Here is a 20,754-nt window from a genome sequence, read left to right on the forward strand (position 1 = left end):
ACAAAAAATGTCCAGTAAAAAATATCATCTTCTCTATCTATGAATTTTCACTTTTAACACTCTCTTGCTCTCTCCTTACAAGTTTTTAAAAGTAAAGGAACAGAATCCAGTAACTTCTAGTGATAGTTTGTACAAATTATTACAAATTATCAAGTACGCGAACCCTACTAATGTATTAGTAAAAAAAACTTTTTGAGTATTTTTCTTGTTTCCACTCTAGGTATATTTTCTCTATGGTTTTTTTGTATAATAAATATTTTATTTATTTATCTTCAATTTATACAACCAAGCCTTAGGGGCCATTAATGGCTAATAAAAGCTACTAAATAAAATAATTAAATATACATATTAACTTTTAACAAAAATAGTATAAATAAAAATAGTTAAAAACAAGTAATTACAAAATAATTTTTTGTTTTTGTTACTAATACATTTTCACCACTTGGCCAGAGGTTGATCCTGAAGTAAGACTTTATGTTAGTCACTGGTAAATACAGCATGCTCTAATCGAAACAAACAAATATCGAGGGCTTATATTCAAAACCCTCTATATCTTTGATTTTCACGAAAATTACTTTTTGATGGTAAAATGTTCAGTAAAACAGCAAAAATCTATGGTGTGAATATCATAACAAACTTATTTTTTTTGCTGTTTTGCATTTTTGTTATTTCTGTATTTTACCCAATTAATTTTTCTGAATGCAAATAATTAATTTTCAAATATTGTTTTCGACTAATTTCTTCTTGCAATACATGTTTTCTTACTATTCTTTGCATGCTGATCATGAATGTGACATTTTTAATCGTTTATCAAAATAGCGAACGCCGATTCTGAAATGAATTTTGAATATAGGCCCTCGATATGAAAAAATCAAATTGTTAAAGAAAAAATATATTTCGTCAAATAAATTTGCGTTTGTTTCTGAATAAACATGTTAAATCTATTAAATATCGCGAAAACAAAATAAAAATGGTAAAAATTAAAATCATAGTTTGACGTTATAGGTGTAAATATTGAAAACTCTCCCTAATTATTCTACCTTCTAGAATTATTGTATCATGAATAAGTATTTTATTTCAATTTGGATTAGAATTAAATTTACAAAAATTTAATCACAATGAATGAATTCTATTCAAATAAAGCCTTTGAATGAACCTAAAGAATTTGTTTTATCGGGAAAGGTTTTATGGAATGAATTGCTACCATATATAATTCTGAATTAAGATTTTAGCGAATTAAGCTAAAATTGAATTAATTAATTCGAAGCTCTGAATGAATCACACCAGTTCGGCACAAATATATGAATATATTTTCTAGTTTTGCGTAACACAACCAAAGCATCTATTATTAATTTTTTGTAAATTGTCAAAGTTGAAGATTAATAGTAAATATATTATTATATATTAATTAACCTACTGAAGTTTTACCGATAAAAACTGTATTCCGACCTTAAACTACAGGTCATTAACTGTCTGCACACATCAGTCAGAATTTTTAATCAACAGTTAAAAATGATTTTAATAAATTATGGTGCTAAATATGGAAATGTTTTAGGTTTTTAATAATCAAACATGTAAAATTTGCTCATTAATATATGATACGAAGATAGACTAAAAAGAGGTAGAAAATAAAAGTTTGCATTAATTACTTATCTGTATGTATTCTAATGTAATTTGTTTAAAACAAAAAGTCATGATGGAATGAATGTGAAATGATCCAACAAAGAAAGTATTTTCTGATTTCATTCTTTGAAAAGTTCCATAATCGTTAAGATGTGGTCGGTGAAATTTGTAATTCTATTTGGTTTGTGTTTTTGCATTTGCTATGGCCAGGAGGAGTTTTTGAATTCGACAGAAGTTTTAAATTTAAATGTTGGCGATCACTTCATAAATTCTACGAATTCATATTTTAACCATTCTGGCAATATAAATCGTATTGTTGGGGGACGACCGCTAAATATTGTTGAGGTTCCCTATCAAGTAGCATTGTTTGATAAGGATTTTTTTATTTGTGGCGGTTCCATAATTAGCGCTGATTGGGTTCTAACAGCAGCACATTGTCTCACAGATGTCGGAAAATTTAAAATAAGAGCTGGCTCTCGATTTCTTGGACGCGGAGGAGTTATACGATACGCTCAATATGTTATAGTTAATTCGGGTTATAACAGAAAAACTATGAATAATGATATTGGATTGATTAAGCTTAAAAAACCTTTCAAATGGTCACCCAAGGTGAGACCAGTGCGTTTGGCTAGTCCGAATTTTAAACTTCCACGAAATATGCTAGTTAGCGGTTGGGGATCTTTAAGGGAAACCACGGATATACCTTCAAATATTCTGAGAGGTGCAACAGTACAGCGAGTTCCGCATAAAACCTGCAGACAAAAGTTTAGAAAAGAATTCCCCGTATCAAAATTGGTTGTTTGTGCCGCTTCATTGGGAAAAGATGCTTGTCAAGGAGATTCGGGCGGTCCCTTAACTAATAATGGAGTTCAGTATGGCATAGTTTCATATGGTATTGGATGTGCACGTAAAGCGTTTCCAGGTGTCTATACTAACACTAGAAGGCAGTTTTCATGGATTAGAAATGTAATTCGACGTTATGGTGGCTTTATACCAAGATATTTGTTAACGAAACCAAATGTGTAAAATATCTAATTGTTGTTTATATTTAATAAAGAATTTATATTACTCAAAATAACATACATACATATAACAGTTTTGGTAAACTTTCCTATAAAACAAAATGTTCGAGATATCATGGCTTTGATGGTGAGTGTTGGGGATTTTTAAGCAATTGTCCTAAAATTGCATAATAAAATAACAGAAATGTTGCACAAGAAAGTAGTGTACCTTTCATAATATCGAGGGACTGTATTCAAAATCCTTTATCTTAGATAACACAAGTTTTCTTATTTAAGAAGAATATTGAATTTTTTGTATTACAATATATTTGTAGGACACTAATAAATTTTACATATAATTTATTTTTAAAATTTTGCATTGGCAAATTTATTAAAATTTATTTAGTAAATTTTGTAAAAATAAAACTAATAGAGGGTTTTGCATTCGGTCTTTTCTAACATGTTTCATTCATATTAATTAATGGATTTAACAAAACAATAGGTACATATGTATGTATTATAAATTAAAGGGTATTCCAATAAGAACTTCCGAACTTTGAAAGATGATAGCGACCGAATTATTCAGTTTGTTTTGCAAAATCACCAGGATCGGATAGAGCGTTCAACAAGATGTGTAATTAATAAATTGGGTGTTCTGTTCGAGAAGCGTTCCGCGAGCTTCGCCCATTTTAAGGTGAGGAGCATTCATGGATGAACGGGTATGTCAACAAACTAAATTGTCGAATTAGGGACGATACCAATGCACATGAGATCTAAGAGCGTCCAATGCATTCCAAAAAGTTAGATTTGGTGTGGATTTTCGGCTAGCGTCATCGACCGATGATTACCAACTTATTTTTGACCAATTGGACACCAACGACATGTGGTTTAAACAGGACAACGCTACGTTCCATACAGCTCATGCTACGTTCGATTTGAGGACATGGTCATCTCACGTGGAGGTGATGTGAACTGCTTACCGAGATCGTGCGATTTAACCCCGTTAGACTTTTTCTTGTGGGGTTTTCTTAAGTCGTAGATCTATGCGAATAGCCACAAACCATAAATCCCTGCCATCGGTCAAATTCATTCTGATTTATACGCCAGAGCCATGGGAAATTGGACGTTTCGGATGCGCGCCATCCAGCAAAGCCACGAAGGACATTTGGACGATGTTATTTTCCATACATAATGTCATCGATAGGCCTTTCAAACAAATAAACAATTTTGATGAAATCTCACACTCACTTTATTTTATTTATATTTAAAGATATGAAGAGGTCAATGAATGCCCCTTAAAAAACAATTGGTAAAATAAAGGTTTTAAGTTTAAGTCCCTAGATATATTCCCCTTTTATACCCATCACGATGAGTGGCAAGGGAATATGCAAGTTTATCATTCCGTTTGTAATTTCCACATTTTTTATTTGCGAGCCCATAAATCTGGATCATTATAGCTATCGGAGTCTTTGCGAACCGCCCCCCCCCCCCCTATACAGTTCAACTTACGCCAAAAGCGGCCCACAACAACATTTTTTTTCAGTTCTATAAGCATTACGATCGTTTTTTACAATTTTCAACATAGTTTGTCTTTTTAGACGTTAGAGTGTTTTACACAGACGGATGTTATATATGGAATGACAAACTTATATGAGGATCTAAATATATGTATTTATTTTTTCAACACCATTTCCCTGTTTGCCTCCCTGAATGCCAATAAGCATTCTTCCTCTGAGTCTGCACAATAATCCTTTTTAAAGTTCCACAAAGCTGGATTAGTGGTATATCTAAAAAAAATTGGCTCCAAAATGAGTTGGTTGCCATTTTTTTCCATAAATATATATACATACCAAATTTTGTAGTGACTATACAAGACTACGTTTTATTAACACATTCGGCTGGTGCCTGCCAGAAAAATCCATAAATTTTTCCATATAAAAATATAGTGCTGAAATCCCCGCTTCTTTATCATTCAACAATTTTTGAACTGTGTCAAACAAATAACTGGAATACCATTACATCAATTCCCGCATTTAATTTTTAAATAACTTATTAGACTGTGCCGAACAAACAGCGGGAATTTCTTAAGGACGAACATTCCCGCGTTTTGTTTTTAAGAGTTGTTTTGAGAAAATAATTTTATGACACTGCTTCTTTTTTCATACTTGAACGTTGATATTATGAAGGGATAGAAATTGGCTGGTATAGTAAGTTAGCTTGATACCAAATCACCTCGAATGTGTAAAAAGCTGTTTTTTTTATGAAATATTTTGTAAATAAAAAATTAATCCCATGTTCAGGATATGAAATAAGACCTTTTTATATTATTTTATGACTTTTTAGGGACTGGAGTAGTATGATAATAATTGTTGGGTTCGAACAATTCCTTCCATGTTCACTTTTTTCATCTTTTTGTCGTTTGAACTTCCTTAATCCACTTAACACTTGAACACTTAATCCACCAATTTTTGCAAATTGTTTTGACTTTTATCGATTCTTTTTAGTAATCGAACATATGAAAAAATGTATTGGCAACTCTATATCGTTCCCTTGATATCAGTTTCGACTGAATGTCAAGCATATGAAGAAGAAAATGACAAAAGTATTTTCCAATATGAATCTGTCAAGTGAAAAAAAATCGAAGAAACAAATTTAATGCAAAAGCAGAAAAGAAAGGGAGTTGTTGCGATTTTGTATTAAACGGGCCGTGATACAAATTAAAAAGAAAATATATATATACACATTTATAAAAATAAACATCAAGTGATATATTTTTAGAACAAATACTCGTGAATTAAAACAAACAATCGAAAAGGCAATATATAATGCCGTAAAGTTTCAAAAGAGTGTGAAAAAACAATAAATATTTCCCAAAAAAAAAAGCTGTGAGCATTTTCAAAATTTTGCTGATTTGGTAAAAAGAATTAAATAAATAAGAGCTTTTTTAAAATAAAACAAAATAAATGTAAGTAAACAATTTTTAATAAAATTTCATTGGAATTATTTGTTAATCATCTCTATTATCATAGTTGTCATCATCAACACTTCATAAATACAATTAATTAAACTAATTTAGTATAATGTAAACTGATGCATCATTCATTCTGGTGATTACGAAATATGTTTTTACGTTATTCCCTTAACCCCCACTGATGTGTTGTTGTACTCTTCCTTTAACCAGACATTGCAGTTGAAAGAGTTTTTACTGAAAAAGTATAAAATAAAATACAGTAGTAACTGCAACAACACCTACAATCCCATTTGAACCATGTGTTATATATTCATAACAGCCTCTCTAGACCCCACCAACACCGACATGTATTGCGCAGCCTGAATTATGTGCTGTTCACTTTTCTTGTTGGTTTTCTTTTTGTTGTTTTGTTTGCTTTTATTTTTTATATTTACCGTATGCATTAGTAAATCCGTTTAGTGGGGTCATTCGTACTTGGATTTTATTTTTGTTGTTGAAATTTTGTTTGTTTACAGAAATGTACATACAGATGTATGAAACTATGTATGTATATTTTACATTCATATGCATGTAAATTTTTACCTTTATCCGTACATAATTTACATTATTTACAGTGTTTTAGATTTTCTAAAAGGAATGAAAACATTTTCCATTTGAGTTGTCAGTTAGTTCACTAATGAAATTTGTTGCCCTAGTTTGAAGGTCAAGTTTAATGTTCACGGCTATATTGGCGTATTGTATATTGCATTATAGTATGTAGGTATATACATATTTAAACTATACTGACTGTAGTAATCATTTTTCATAGTAGTCAAGAAACATGAGAAATATCTTAATTTAAAATTGATTTTTAAATCTTATATTCTTCACGAAAGTATTAATTTTAGGGATAATCAATATATTTTTCGGGTCACAATAATATAAAGTGTCTTCCAATGGGTACTTACGCACTTTGACAGTTGATAGTGGCCATATTATTGAAGCTATATCTTTGAAATTGGCTATCACTAATTTAGTTTATTTTACCAAATTACCATTGAGGGATATAGCGTTCAACTACACGTGTAAGTGATAAAATTGTTTTAACAAAATGGGTGATAATTTTCATCGAATCGGTAGACAAATTCTGCTACTTGGCCTGTAAAATTTTCCTCACAAAATAATGAAGGCAAAAGCTGCTTTTGCTATCAATAAAATTATGATATATTTCTTAATAAAGTAAATTTTCAAATATTTCAATTTAATTTGAAAAAAAAAATAAAAATCTTCGAGGGTATTCATTTAAAAAAATGGAAAATTACACTATGATTTTTTACACTTTTACGCAACAAACACAAGAAAAAAAATCCAAAAAAAGTTGTATTTTCTTTGTGGAATTTTTTTTCTTGTGTGAAAATGTAAAAAAATTAGAGTGTAATTTTCCATTTTTTTGAATGAATACCCTTTTCATAAAAAATCCTTGCAAGTATAAATAATTTTAAACAATTTTTAAAAAAAAGGTTATGGCCAAAAAGCTAGGTTATTAAAAAAATAATTAAATAAAAATAAACTAAAAAATATTTTTTTTTGAAATTGGTCAGCTCAAAATATTTTGGGAGACATCCTAAAACACACCAAAGTTCGTTTTGTGGGGGTAACAAAATCACGTTTTTCCTCCTCATATGAAGTGAGTAGCTCTAATGTATATGGGGGATTTCATGTCAAGTGAACCAACTTTTGAAATCGATGTCTTTCGATAGGGATTTGACCAATGTTATTAGTCCTATTGGAAGGTAATTCAGACACAATTTTTCAGCAAGATCGTTCAAGAACTCTTTGAGTTAGAGGGGGTCAAAATTTGACATTTTGTCCAAGCTGGTGTTTTTTTCTCATCCATGTACGTTATTACCTATTGTTCTTAGCAAAATTTGAAACATTTTGTCATTTCCTTATAACCGCATCTGATAAGCTTCCTTTGCGGTACAACATTCTATGACAACCCCGAATGTAATAATTTGTAAAAAAAAACATTAGCGGTATTCACAATGTAGAGTACTTGGCTTGGTAATGTATTAAAAGAGCACAATATCAAAAAAATAAAAACAAAATACATTAGAAATTGAAATGTTACTAGGACAAGTACTCACATTGTGAATACCGCTATTATTTTATAAAAAATTAAAAGTTAATATTTCAATATATTTCTTTTGATTACATTTCTCTGAACTCCCACGTTACCCGTATATGTGTGAGAGTAATTTAAACAAAAATTAGAGTCAGACTACTTGTTATACCTTTGTTTTTACTGTGTTATTTTCTGAGCGACAATACTGAGTATTAATATTTGTAAAAAAAAGTATGTATTATAGTACAATTTCATCGTCTAAACAAACATTGTATTATATTTACAAATAATACAAATAATTTTTATGTATTCATACAAGAAATTAATTTTTTAAAATGATTCTTGACAAACCGGATGGATTTCATTTCATTTGCATTTATTATCACAATTCAGTAATATAAAGCCATAATAATTGCCAAAATAACAATATTAAATAGTAAAACAAGGTTTTACCTGATAATTGGGGGATTCAAACGTTCTGATTTTAGGTCGTATTGTCATAATGACGTAAAATCTTATTTGATTTTAAAAAAATTTTTGTTGTGTTTCAAACCAAAAACGTTCTAAACTAATAATACTTTTTAGATATGTTTATTGTTTTGTCATAAAATAACTCTTTTTTTGTTTGCAGCTCAACAACAATTTGTTTAAACTAAAATAATATTTTACGACATTATGGCAATACGACCTAATAGAAGACCGTTTGAATCCCCCAAATATATTTAAGTTAATAATATTTTAAATTTGAAAAAAATTAATACACAGTATTGTCGCCTGTAAATACCTTTAGAAAAAAGCTAAAATTACTTTCATAAACAATGTTCGAACATATGTAAACAAAAGTTTGCTTTTGAAAATAAAGACACCATTTTTATCTATAAATTAAAAATAAATGTTTGATAATAATTTGTGTACCTATATTGTTACTTATATACATAGTTGTTTATACAAAATCGTTTGTTGTTAAGTAAACTATAAAAAGTTAAAGTAAAAGTATTTAAGGAAACACGCAATATTTTGTTATTTTATGGCCCAATAAAATTAGGTGATTTGGGAATAATTGAAAGGTATTTGAAGAATGATATAAACCTATATTATAAGTTCAAATAAGTGTCACAAGAATTTTTTAAAATATGTTTGCATATAGAATGATACATAGAGGCGAGATTGTCAAATAATCTCGACAAACATAAATAAAAACAATCATATATCTGATAAAACAACAAAAAACATTGACTAACATGTATTTAGTTGTTGCATGAATTAGGTTTCTGACAATAGACTTTGGTGTTACCCTTTGCCTTTTTGTTTTAATTTATAAATTCTATTTCATGTCATCCTTATTGACTTGTAAATATTTGGTCATATTTAAGATAATAGATATTTGAGATCCTTCTCCTCTCAATTATTAACTTTTATTATTTTCTACACGATTCATATATTTTTTGTTATTATCTAATCTATATGCATATGTATACAAATCTGTTACATTTTCTTTATTGGTATCTGCTATACGTTTGAATTTAATTTAATTTTTTTATTTTACAAAAGCCGTAAAAAAAATTTGAATTTATTTAGAATGTTTGCTATCAACACTTTGCCATCATAATGATACAATAATATAGTGACGACGTAACACCTCCATATTCATTTTAATAAAATATTGTAGTTTTTTCTTTCTTTCTAAATTGATTTAATTTTTCTTTTTTTTATTTCATAAATGAATACTACAGCTTAAGTGAATTTACAACAAGAATACACATACTACATCCAGTACCAGTTATCGCCGTCTACCACAAAACGAATATTAAAAATAATATTGTATACTCAGTTATAATTATCTAAGTATCTACGACACAAGAATAAAAAAATAAACAACAAGAAGTTTTAGCATATTTTAGAATTGTATTGACCTTAACTAAAACGATTAATAACACTAAAACCAATATGCAAAGTGTTTCGAATGGTGGTAATGCTGAAGCCGGTGGAGGTGGCAATGGTGCTAGTGGTGCTGGTGGTAAACGACCAAAAAAGGGCATTTTAAAAACATCAAGCAGTTTTGATCGTACTGGCGCAAGGTAATTATAACTATGGATTTTTTTTTGTTTAATTGTTCATGTATGTTTGTAAGTGTAGGTATCAAGAAAGTATTTTATTTAAATTAAAGAAGTTTTAATTAGGTGATTATTTATTTTGTGTTTGTTTGTCAAGTACATACATTGTGTCACAGTGAAAATAAGCTAAAAGTAATTAGTAAAAATATATAGGAAATTTAAATATATCAAGGCGTAATTGTAGTGGTGACAGCAAGAGACCAGCTGACCGCAACAGTTTGTTTTTTATATACAGTCAGCGTCTAAAGAAAGTGTACAGCTTGTTTTTACATTTAAAACATTTTATTTACATATTAAAAAACTATTTGTTCTCCAGTTCTAGTATATTTAACAAAACATTTAATTGTTCTCTTGCAATATATAAACAAAAAACTAAACTAGTTCAACTGCAACAAAAACAGTAACAACAAAACCAAAAATACTCCATTTTTAACGCGTCAAAAGAAAGTGTACAGTTTAGGGAAATTAGAAGAAAAAACGTGTTTAGTATTTTATTTGACTTGGCCTCCTTGGCATTGTTTCTACCAATTTTTATGTCACCGATGTTGGGATGTTGAACCACTCTTCCTGCAGGATTTCGTGTAGAGAGTCATTGCTGGTAATATTTCATTTTCTCTGTCTGTCCAAATGCTACCACAGATGTTCAATGGGATTAATGTTCGGTGACTGTGGGGGTTGTTCCAGTTGTTTCGGTGTATGATACAACAACCATTCTTTAACAAGTTAAGAAGTATGCTTCGGATAGTTGTCATGTTGGAAGATCCAGGTTCGGTCTAGATTTAATTTTCTAATGATGGGTTCCATATTTTCTATAAGAATGTTTAGGTAATCGGTTTTGATCATCAAACTATCAATAAATATGAGTTTTCCCATGCCACTTGCCGCCATACACCCCCACACCATCACCTAACCACCACCATGTTTTACGGTGGATAGTACATTTTTTGGTCGAACTCTTGATTTTTGCTTCTCCAAATTTTACTCCTTTTTTTACTTCCGAAAATCTCAAACTTGCTTTCGTCCGTAAACAGCACATTATTCCAAAACAATTTTCTTGGTTTTTATACCTGTTTGCGAATTCTCGAAGTCGCTCTTTATTTCGTTTGGAAATGTGGGGTTATTCTCTCGGAACTCCACCATATAGAGCATTTGGGTGTAGCGCTCGGCGAACCGTACTGTTACTAACTCTCACTTCAGACGAATCTGTTAATTCTTCGCATAATTTTACTGCACTTACTGTGAATACTTTCTTCACTGCTTTCACAATCGATCGTATTTCAAGGTTGTTAAGGCGTTTTGGTGTTCCGGCACGTTGCTGATCTTCTAAAATTCTAAATTTTTTTGTTTGTCTATAATTTTTTTACAGTATTATGGCTTCTTCCTATTATAGAGGAGATTTCACGTGACGATTTGCCTTCATTTTTAAATTTTATGGCTTACTTTCTTGTTTCAATTGCAGTTTGTTTTCCCATTTTGGTTTTAAAGTTCTCGCGATCAAACAAGAAAAGCTACTATCTTAAAATCTCATGAGACTAGCAGCAAGATCCACAAAAAATTATAATCTAGGCAAAAATAAAGAATAACAATATATTTTTTTATGTAGCTAGAAAAATCTTATTGCAATTCTAAATGTGTACACTTTTTTCTGACGCGTTAAAAATGGAGTATTTTTGGTTTTGTTGTTACTGTTTTTGTTGCAGTTGAAATAGTTTATTTTTTTGTTTATATATTGCAAGAGAACAATTAAGTGTTTTGTTAAATATACTAGAACTGGAAAAAAAATTGTTTTTTAATATGTAAATAAAACGTTTTAAATGTAAAAACAAGTTGTACACTTTCTTTTGACGCTGACTGTATGTACGTTAGTGTAAAAATTCCGGCTTTTAGTTTTTCTGTACAAACTTTCTTGAAAAAAAGGCAAAACATGGACCAGTTTTATCTAAGCCAAGGACGGACAGTTTCATTTTGTTTTTCAACTGTCATGTTTTCTCTTAGAGGCTAGTCTTTCTTGATCCAATGGTCATGTCAACATAAAATTGCCAGTTATCTATGCGGTTTTTTGGTTCTCTCCAAATCAAACTCCAAAAGGCTTTTCCACAGTTTTAAATGTTCACTACACACTTTGCACACAATATTTCGAAACCACGGCTTATTGAGAACCTTAATTTCCATCTTAAAGCAAATGAAATACGCGTTTCTCACAAAGTCTGTTACAGGTTTTCATTTTGAATTGAGAAAGGTGTAGTGAATCATTCAAGAATGTTTGGAATACTTGGAAAGTACATATCGTCACCTAAAATGCAAAATAACGTAACAACAAAAATACCAAAATCAAAAGTTTGATTGATAATGGAGAATATGTTAAAAATAATAATAATAAAAAAGAAATATCTTAATTCGGAAATTTGTTTGTCATTCTCTTTAAAGATAAAATCGGAAAAGTTAAGTATAGACTTAACTTCCAGTTGTAATGGATTTTTGCCCATCACCTCGAAAATTTATGGAATGATATTACGTTATTTTGCATTTTAGGTGACGATATGTAAGAACTTGTTATAATTTTTAACACCCAAATAAAAAGTGATTAAAATTCAGAAGCTATCAGGAGAATGCAATAATTACAAATTCTTAGCACGCTGTAAACTATATGTTAGTGTGCAAACGAGCTACTTTAAATTTTAATGAAAATACAATTTAAAATGTAAATTTTATCTTAATCAAATTTAATTGACTATAAGTACGTTTTATATGTAACATCAAGGTTGGCTAAAGATTCGAAACAGATTCGAATTTGAATTAAAAATTTGTATTTTTATAAATTAAATTATTTATAGAATATGGGTAACAGTATTTACGATTATATCGGTAACGGCATTTTAACGGTAACGGTAATTGCAATTATTTCGATAACGGCAACGTTAGTTGAGATAAAAGGAGGGTATTTTTTAGGGGTAACCCTTGTTTAAAAGTGCTAAATTTGAATAATTTATTAGTTTATTTATTTTAACGAAAAAAGTAATTAACCACGTAGTGTTAATAAATAAATAGGATGGATTATTTTCAAATTTATTAGAAATTTTAAATATCCACCGATAACATCATAAAATTGAGTCAAAACTGACGTTATAACAGATGCTTTATATCGAATGACAATAAAAAATATAGCATTACGAATTGTATTACAACTGACTTGTTTACAATTAAATGGCAAACGTAAAAAAATTCTTTTGTTCTTGCTGAAAAATCTGAAAGCAAAACAAATACATATCAACACTTGAGGGGTATAAACGGTATTTTTTTAAGCCCGTAGAACTTGAAATTGTAAAAAATAACAACAAGTAATTTTAATTTAAAAATATATTTATTCGAAAGATCAATACTTGGCTTTAACATTTAAAAATGATTTCGGGCATATGGCCACTGCGGTATTCTTTATGAAGCGCATTCTGGACGTCCAATTTTGGGCCACGAATAATACGGACAATGTTGGCCTCCCAATTGTAACTGGTTTATCAGCATAAACCAGTGACTTCACGTGGCCCCACAGGAAAGAATCGAGTGGTGTCAAATCGCAAAACCTTGCAGTCCAATTGAATTTTGATTTCAATAAATCGATGGTTGCGATTTCCGTATGACACGTAGCGTCGTTCTGTTGAAATCACATCTCACCCGGATTAATGTCATCCATATTTTCAAACAAAATATCATCGATCATGATGCGGTAATGATAATGATTGGTATAAACCGAACGGTGCATTTTTCTAGATGTAATGGATGCGGCAATTTAGCTTATTAACAAATCCGTTAAGCAAAAAATGAGCCTCGACGCTCAACACACTATTTTGCGATAAAACGACCGTGAGAATCAGAGTGTAATTTTTCATTTTTTAGAAATAAATTTAAAAAAAATGGAAAATTATTCACTTTTACACAACAAAAACATGAGCAAAATTCCATAAAAAATACAACTTTTTTTGTTTTTGTTTTGAAAAAGTGTAAAAAAATCATAGTGTAATTTTCCATTTTTTGAAATGAATACCATCATTAATATAAGGGAATTTATTTCTAAAAAATGGAAAATTACACTCTGATTCTCACGATCGTTTTATATATTTTTTTGAAATGAATAACCTTATTGTTTTTGTAAAGTAAAATTTAATATTTTGAAAGCCTTTATAGAATTTTTTAAAGCCAATGAAAACATTAGATTAGATCTTTTTATATTGATCTTTCACAAAACCAAAATGTATGTGTTAGCATTTTTGGATGTAATTAAGATGTCGCTTATAAAGTATGAATTCCATTATTTATTGCTGGTTTTTTTCTATTGAAAAAAAACATTGGAATATTCAAAGAATAACGGATAAAGTGAAAGACTTTAAATATTGGATTAGTGCATATAAATCGAAAAATGGAAAAACCTCATTTATACTAGTAGTAGTATATAGATCTCCAAGTAGTCCAAAAGCAGAATTCTGTGAAGATTTTCAAGAATTACTTGAAGAAATATGTGAAGAAAACTGTGATATAATAATAGCGGGAGATTTTAATATAGATTGGTACAAAGACTACTATAAGGAAAGAATTGAAAATATACTAAATGACAATGGATTGAAACAAATAATGGATGACTACACACGAATAACACAAAACTCAAAAACATTAATAGACTACATTATAACTAACAATGAAACTATAGTGGCAAAAAATAATATAAATAATAAAATAGCAGATCATGAATCTATTGACATAATTATTTACTATGATGACAGAAAACTAAAAGAGCCAAAAAATGAAATAGAAATTTTTAAATATAATACTGATAATTTTAAGACAGAACTAAGTGCAATAATCCAATTGGAAGACTTAAGTGCAATAATTAAAGATGACGAAATAAATTACTTAGATATATATGTTAAAAAATTCGACAAATGTTTAGAAGATACTATTAAAAAATTTACTTTTATAAAAGAATTAAAACCGACAAACAAAAACAAATGGTTTAATATCGAAATTAGAAATATGAAAAATGAAAAAGTTAATAGCTACCATAGAGCAATAAATGAAAATACAAATGAAGCATGGAACTTATACAAAGAAATCAGAAATAAATATAAAGTCAAAATTGAAAATGAAAAAAATAAATATATAAATAATAAAATATGCAATACAACTAACCAAAAAGAAATGTGGAATAAAATAAAAGAATTAGTGTTAAGAAAACCCAGACCTGTGATAAAATCTGTGATATTTAAACAAATAGAATATAAGGATAGTCTGCAAATAGCCGAGAACTTTAATAATTACTTTGTAAATAGTATTAAAGAAATAAACAATACCATTGATTACGTGCAATATGAAAATAAAATAGATGTTATAACTAATAAATTTAAATTTCGTGCAATAAATCTACTAGAATTAAAAAATATATGTAAGAATATGAAGAAAAAACCTGATTATAATAAAATATCTATTAAAACGATAACAGATAACTGGGAACTAACAGGAAATATTTTACTAAAAATAATAAATGCATCATTAAAATCAGGAATATTCCCAAATGATTGGAAGGAAACGATGGTTACACCTATTGAAAAGGTCAATAACACAATAATGTGCGAAGAATTCAGACCAATAAATTCCTTAAAAACGTGTGAAAAGATTCTTGAAAAAGTTGTCAAAGATCAATTAGAGGAGTATATGGAAAAATATGAAATACTATCGAAACATCAATCAGGTTTTAGGAAAAAATATTCATGTGAAACAGCGGTAAATTATGTTATAAACAGATGGAAATTTATAAAGAGAAATCATAAAATTATGGCAATATTCTTAGATTTCAAAAGAGCTTTTGAAACAATTGATAGAAACATTCTGTTACAAAAATTACATAAATATGGTATACAAGATAATGAATTGAAGTGGTTCCAGTCATATCTGAATAATCGTAGACAAAAGACTAAAGTGAATAATGTAAAATCAAATGAAATAGCAAATGACTTTGGAGTACCTCAGGGATCAATTCTGGGAGCTCTATTATTTATTATATATATCAACGATATGCCAAAATCATTAGAAAAATGTGAAATTGTAATGTATGCGGACGATACCCTAATATTTACAGAAGCTGAATCAGAGGAAATATGCAACTACAATCTAACAATCGATATAAATAATATTGACAAATGGTTAAAAATGAATAAATTGAAATTAAATGAAAATAAAACTAAGCTTATGGAAATAAATATGGCCAGCAACATAATTTTTAAAATTAATAATGTGATAATAGAAAAAGTAAATAATATAAAATATCTAGGTTTTCTAATAGATAAGGATTTAAAACTAAAACAACACATTGAATATATTTGTAAAAAAATTGGAAAGAAAATTGGTTTTTTCAAAAGACTACGAAATAAAATTTCAATTAATACAGCTATTAACATATATAATACTATTGTTAAACCACATTTTGAATACGGATCAACGGTTTTATACACATGCTGCTCAGATGCACATATTGATAGACTACAAAAACTACAAAATAAGGCGATGCGTGCAATACTAAGATGTAATAGATACACACCGATAAATAACATGTTAAGCACTCTTAAATGGCTTAATATAAAACAACGTTTAGAACTAAATACTATAAATTTAATACAAAAAATGAAAATAGGAAAAGCACCAGAATATCTGAAAGAACAATTAATATATCTTGGTGAAATTCAACCTTATAACTTAAGGAATGCTCAAGACTTTCGACTACAACGTGCGGATAATAACAACACACAAAAATCACTGTTCTATAAAGGTTTAAAACTATACAATACGATGCCAAATAGTGTAAAAAACGAGACAAACAACACCATCTTTAGAAGGAAAGCAGTTGAATTTATAAGAAATGTTAATATAAATTAGAGCTTAATCTTACTATGTAAAAATAAATGTAAAAATTTGTTATACAAAAGTATTAAAAATACTACTAATAAAATACAAAAAAAAAAAAAAAATCACCAAAATCTGGTCATAAATAACTGAGATACAATCAAACAATTATAATTACTTCTTTTAACCTTAAATTTCTAAAATGATTAAATCAAAACAATTAAAACAATAAACCTGAAATTCAATTCAATAAAAAACAAAAAAATACAACAAAAAATTACATATCAGCTAATGTAATTAATTTAATTTATTATAGATTCTGTTGCTAATATTAAAATAACATTTACATATAAAAAATTTTCATTTAATTTTTTCTATAGTTGCCGTAAAAGCGCTAAATTCGATGAACTGAATGTGTTACAAACCTTTCATCCAGCTGATAAAGATTATGGTCATATGAAAATTGATGAGCCTAAAACGCCATACAGTTTAGCAGAAGCAGATCCACAACGTGATCAATTAGATGCTGAATTATTAGCTGAAAAGTAAGTTTGTTTGTTTTTTCATTTATATTAAATTAAATATGACAATAATCAATAATATTAATGTGCGTGTGTTTGTTATAGATTACGTATTGCTGCCAACACACAAACGCCTTCATTCGACGATGAAGAAGAGTCTGATGAAGAATTCGAAGAGACACCGGAGGAAAAAGGTATGTTATATATTGTATTTCAAAAAACACATTTTATTATAATAGGTACATATGTACATATACACAAAGCTTGCAAATTTCCATTTCAAAATATAATTAGTCGTAATTTGTTAGGTATTTTCTTAGCTATAGGTTTTTTGTTTTTAGTATAACATTGAATTCAAGATTTGTGTTGATTCAGTTTGAATTTTGCTTTAGGGTTTTCCATTCCCCAATCAGATAAGCTTGTATGAAGTGTTGTGAAGAATGTTTCTGAGAAGCTTGGTTTTTGTCCGTTTAATGCCACATAGCTTTAGATTTTAGTATACATCAGGTAAATTGCTGAACCGATTGTTTGATGAAATTTTAAGGACATTTAGCTACAAAAGCGGAAAGTAATATAGGCCGCATTATTTCGTATAAAAATGGGGAAATTCTAAATAGAATTGAAATGGATTTAATCGCATCTTTATACACATTTATTGGGTCGGTTCTTATAGATAGAGACGTCGATTTAAAAACATCCGTCTGTTGATTGAAATCACCTATCCTATCAATCGATCAGATTATATCAAATATTCTTTAAAAAATTTTGCTATTGAAAATCACCAAGACCATAAATAGCTATGATACAATAGGAAAACTCTAGATGCACCAAGCTCCTTGCACCAAAAATTAGCTGGTGCAAAAATCTTGAACTTTTTATTGTGCATTTTCATGAATATTGGTATTGAAAATCACCAAAAGCATTAATAGCTATGATACAATAGAAAAACTATAGATGCCTTCTTCTACCGAAAATTTCTTAACAAAAATCCATATTTATAAGCGTCCGTTTCTTGAAATCATCTTTCCTAAGTCCCCAGATAACATTTATAAACCACCACAGCAGATGTGACAAGATTTTTGATCACATTGAGCAACTAGATTATATTAGATAAGGGGTGTGTACTCTTCGAGACCCATAGGATCCATTATGATACCCTTAAGAAATATAACTCGGCGTGAACTTAAAGTGAAGAGAAGAAATGAAATTGGAGAGAAAAAAGAACTGAGTAACACCGAAAGTTATTTGGGTCCTTAAAATTTTGTTCATTTACAAAATTTGCTTTTCACAAAAAAATTAGTTCAACTACAATTCTTTTTAACGCTTTTGCTTGTTTCCTTCTTAATAAGTAAATTAATTACAAAGCTTAAACATTTTTAGTTTCAATAATAGGGTTCGGACAAAATTTCCAAAATTAACCGAAGTTTGGTTTTGGCTTCGGTTAATTTACTAAATAAGTAATTAATCATAAAATATAAAAGCTTTTAGGTTCAATAATAATCGGGTTCGGATTCGGTCTGAAAGAGTGCTTTCGGTCGGATTATAATAAAGGCCCCTATTATGAGTTGCATTCGACAAACGATATTCGTTGGCTATCGAATATCGACTATCGAATGTAAAATTCGTATTGTAAGTTGGCATCTGTCGAAAATTTTGTTGTGCATCGAATTTTTCAATGAACACAATTTTGCTTTCCACACTGCAAATAAAATTAAAATTAATTAAATTAAAATGTAAGTATTTGTAATTTTATTTGTTTTTGGTGAATCAAATACCACTAACTGAAATATTTACGTTAATTTTATGCAGGTCTAAGGTTGTAAGTAATACCAAATGACAATTCGTTCGATCAGCTATTTCGACTACAGTCGAAAATCGAATTTAGTTCATAATAGGCACTAAAATGTTTGTTTTATCAAAGATATTTGATGAAATAAAATATTTCATTAAGTACAAGCTGGTAAACAAGTTACGTGTAATCATTCCTTTTTTCTTAAATTGTATTAAATTCTTCAAGTAGTTCTATTGTTTTAATATGATATTTTTATTTGCAAACATAATACAGAGTTGAAATGAAATAAATTTTTAATATTAATTACTTCCTTCTATTTATATTTTAGCTCGTCGCATAGAATTCGAAAGGCGCCGTAAGGCCCACTACAAAGAATTTGAGGCGGTTAAATTAGCACGCAAGTTAATAGAAGAAGAGCTAGCTGACGACGACGACGGTGATTCAAATGAAACAACTAATTTAGAAAAATCAATATCACAGGCACCCGAATCAGCAGCTGAATCTCAAGCTCAAGAACGAGACTCACAAAGTTCATCCAATGTTCGAAAAATGGACATTGATCTTCCTGTAGGTCATTCCTGTCAGGGTGGAGAGAAAATTTAAAATAATTTCAATGTCGTTTATGTACGTGTAAAAATAAAACAAACCAACAAACAAAAAAGAAACACCCTTCATTATTAATAATAAACATAATTCAAATTAACAATTTGGTAACGTGATCTTGATTTTAAAAAAGTATAATAATTAATCAATTAAATTAGAAAAGAAAAATATAACTTAAAAGTAAAAAAAAAAAAACAAAAACATACATATGCTACATATAAATAAACATTTATCATTCAGGTTAGTAAGATGATGTAGAGAAATAGCTACATATTGATATATAAATACATACAAATAAATATAACTACATACATACATATTTATTTTAAATATGTTTAATAATTTTACAACAAAAATATATACATACATACAAATAATAAACCATTTTTGTTTTAGATATCAAAATTAATTTGCATTTATTCTAAGAATACCACCACCAACTTACTATCTCACTTTGTTTTTTTTTTTTAAACTCCCAATTTCTTAACAAAAAATTATTATTATAAAAATACATACTACATGTTTTAAACAATTGTGTGTTTAAGCTCCAAGCTTATTAAGCTTAACTTGTAACTTTATACATACAAAATGTTTTATTAATTATTTAATAATTTAAGTGCCACATTATTTCAATGAATTTCATTTACATACAATACATACACAAATATTCATTTAAATTCAATATTTTTTTTTTGTTATTTTAACCATTTCTCCTAAACAGTTTTGTTTACATATTGTATTTTCTTTTTGTTTTGAAAACTTTTATGCTTCCGAGCCACATAACACCAATTAATAAATAAAATAATTATTAAATTGAAAAAAATAACGAAGTTATAAATAATATTTAATAATTTTTAAAAACAAAACTAAAACTAATTTTGACTGATTTATATTTTTTTAAAGTAAAATTTATTTGCCAATTAAATGATGTGGAAATGAAAATAAGCATTAATTCTAATTGGGTTCAAAAGTTAAGTGAATTAAAACTCAAAAAAAAGGAAGAATAAAAACTGTGAAAATAACAAGAGATTTGCATAAATAATTTAAGTTAATCTTAATAAAAACCGTTAAAAACAATTTAAAAATAAAAAAGCTGTTTTACTAATTGAAATAAAGATTGAAAGATTTTCTGCAAATGCA

At 28.5% G+C, this 20,754-nt stretch overlaps 2 protein-coding genes across 2 annotated transcripts; both read left to right on the forward strand.

Annotated features, from left to right (window-relative positions):
• The first annotated feature begins 1,773 nt into the window (after nt 1–1,773).
• Nucleotides 1,774–2,649, forward strand: LOC135955464 (trypsin alpha-like). Its single transcript, XM_065505815.1, has one exon. The coding sequence runs from the start codon at nt 1,774–1,776 to the stop codon at nt 2,647–2,649; it is 876 nt and encodes a 291-aa protein (XP_065361887.1).
• A 2,596-nt stretch (nt 2,650–5,245) lies between these two features.
• Nucleotides 5,246–19,676, forward strand: I-2 (Inhibitor-2). Its single transcript, XM_065504443.1, has 5 exons — nt 5,246–5,589; nt 9,433–9,777; nt 17,079–17,243; nt 17,325–17,413; nt 19,340–19,676. Exons 2-5 carry the CDS (start codon nt 9,647–9,649, stop codon nt 19,612–19,614), a joined length of 660 nt encoding a protein of 219 aa, XP_065360515.1. The 5' UTR covers nt 5,246–5,589; nt 9,433–9,646; the 3' UTR covers nt 19,615–19,676.
• Nucleotides 19,677–20,754: the final 1,078 nt, after the last annotated feature.

This window comes from Calliphora vicina, chromosome 3 (genome assembly GCF_958450345.1).
Source record: "Calliphora vicina chromosome 3, idCalVici1.1, whole genome shotgun sequence".
Lineage (NCBI taxonomy): Eukaryota > Metazoa > Arthropoda > Insecta > Diptera > Calliphoridae > Calliphora > Calliphora vicina.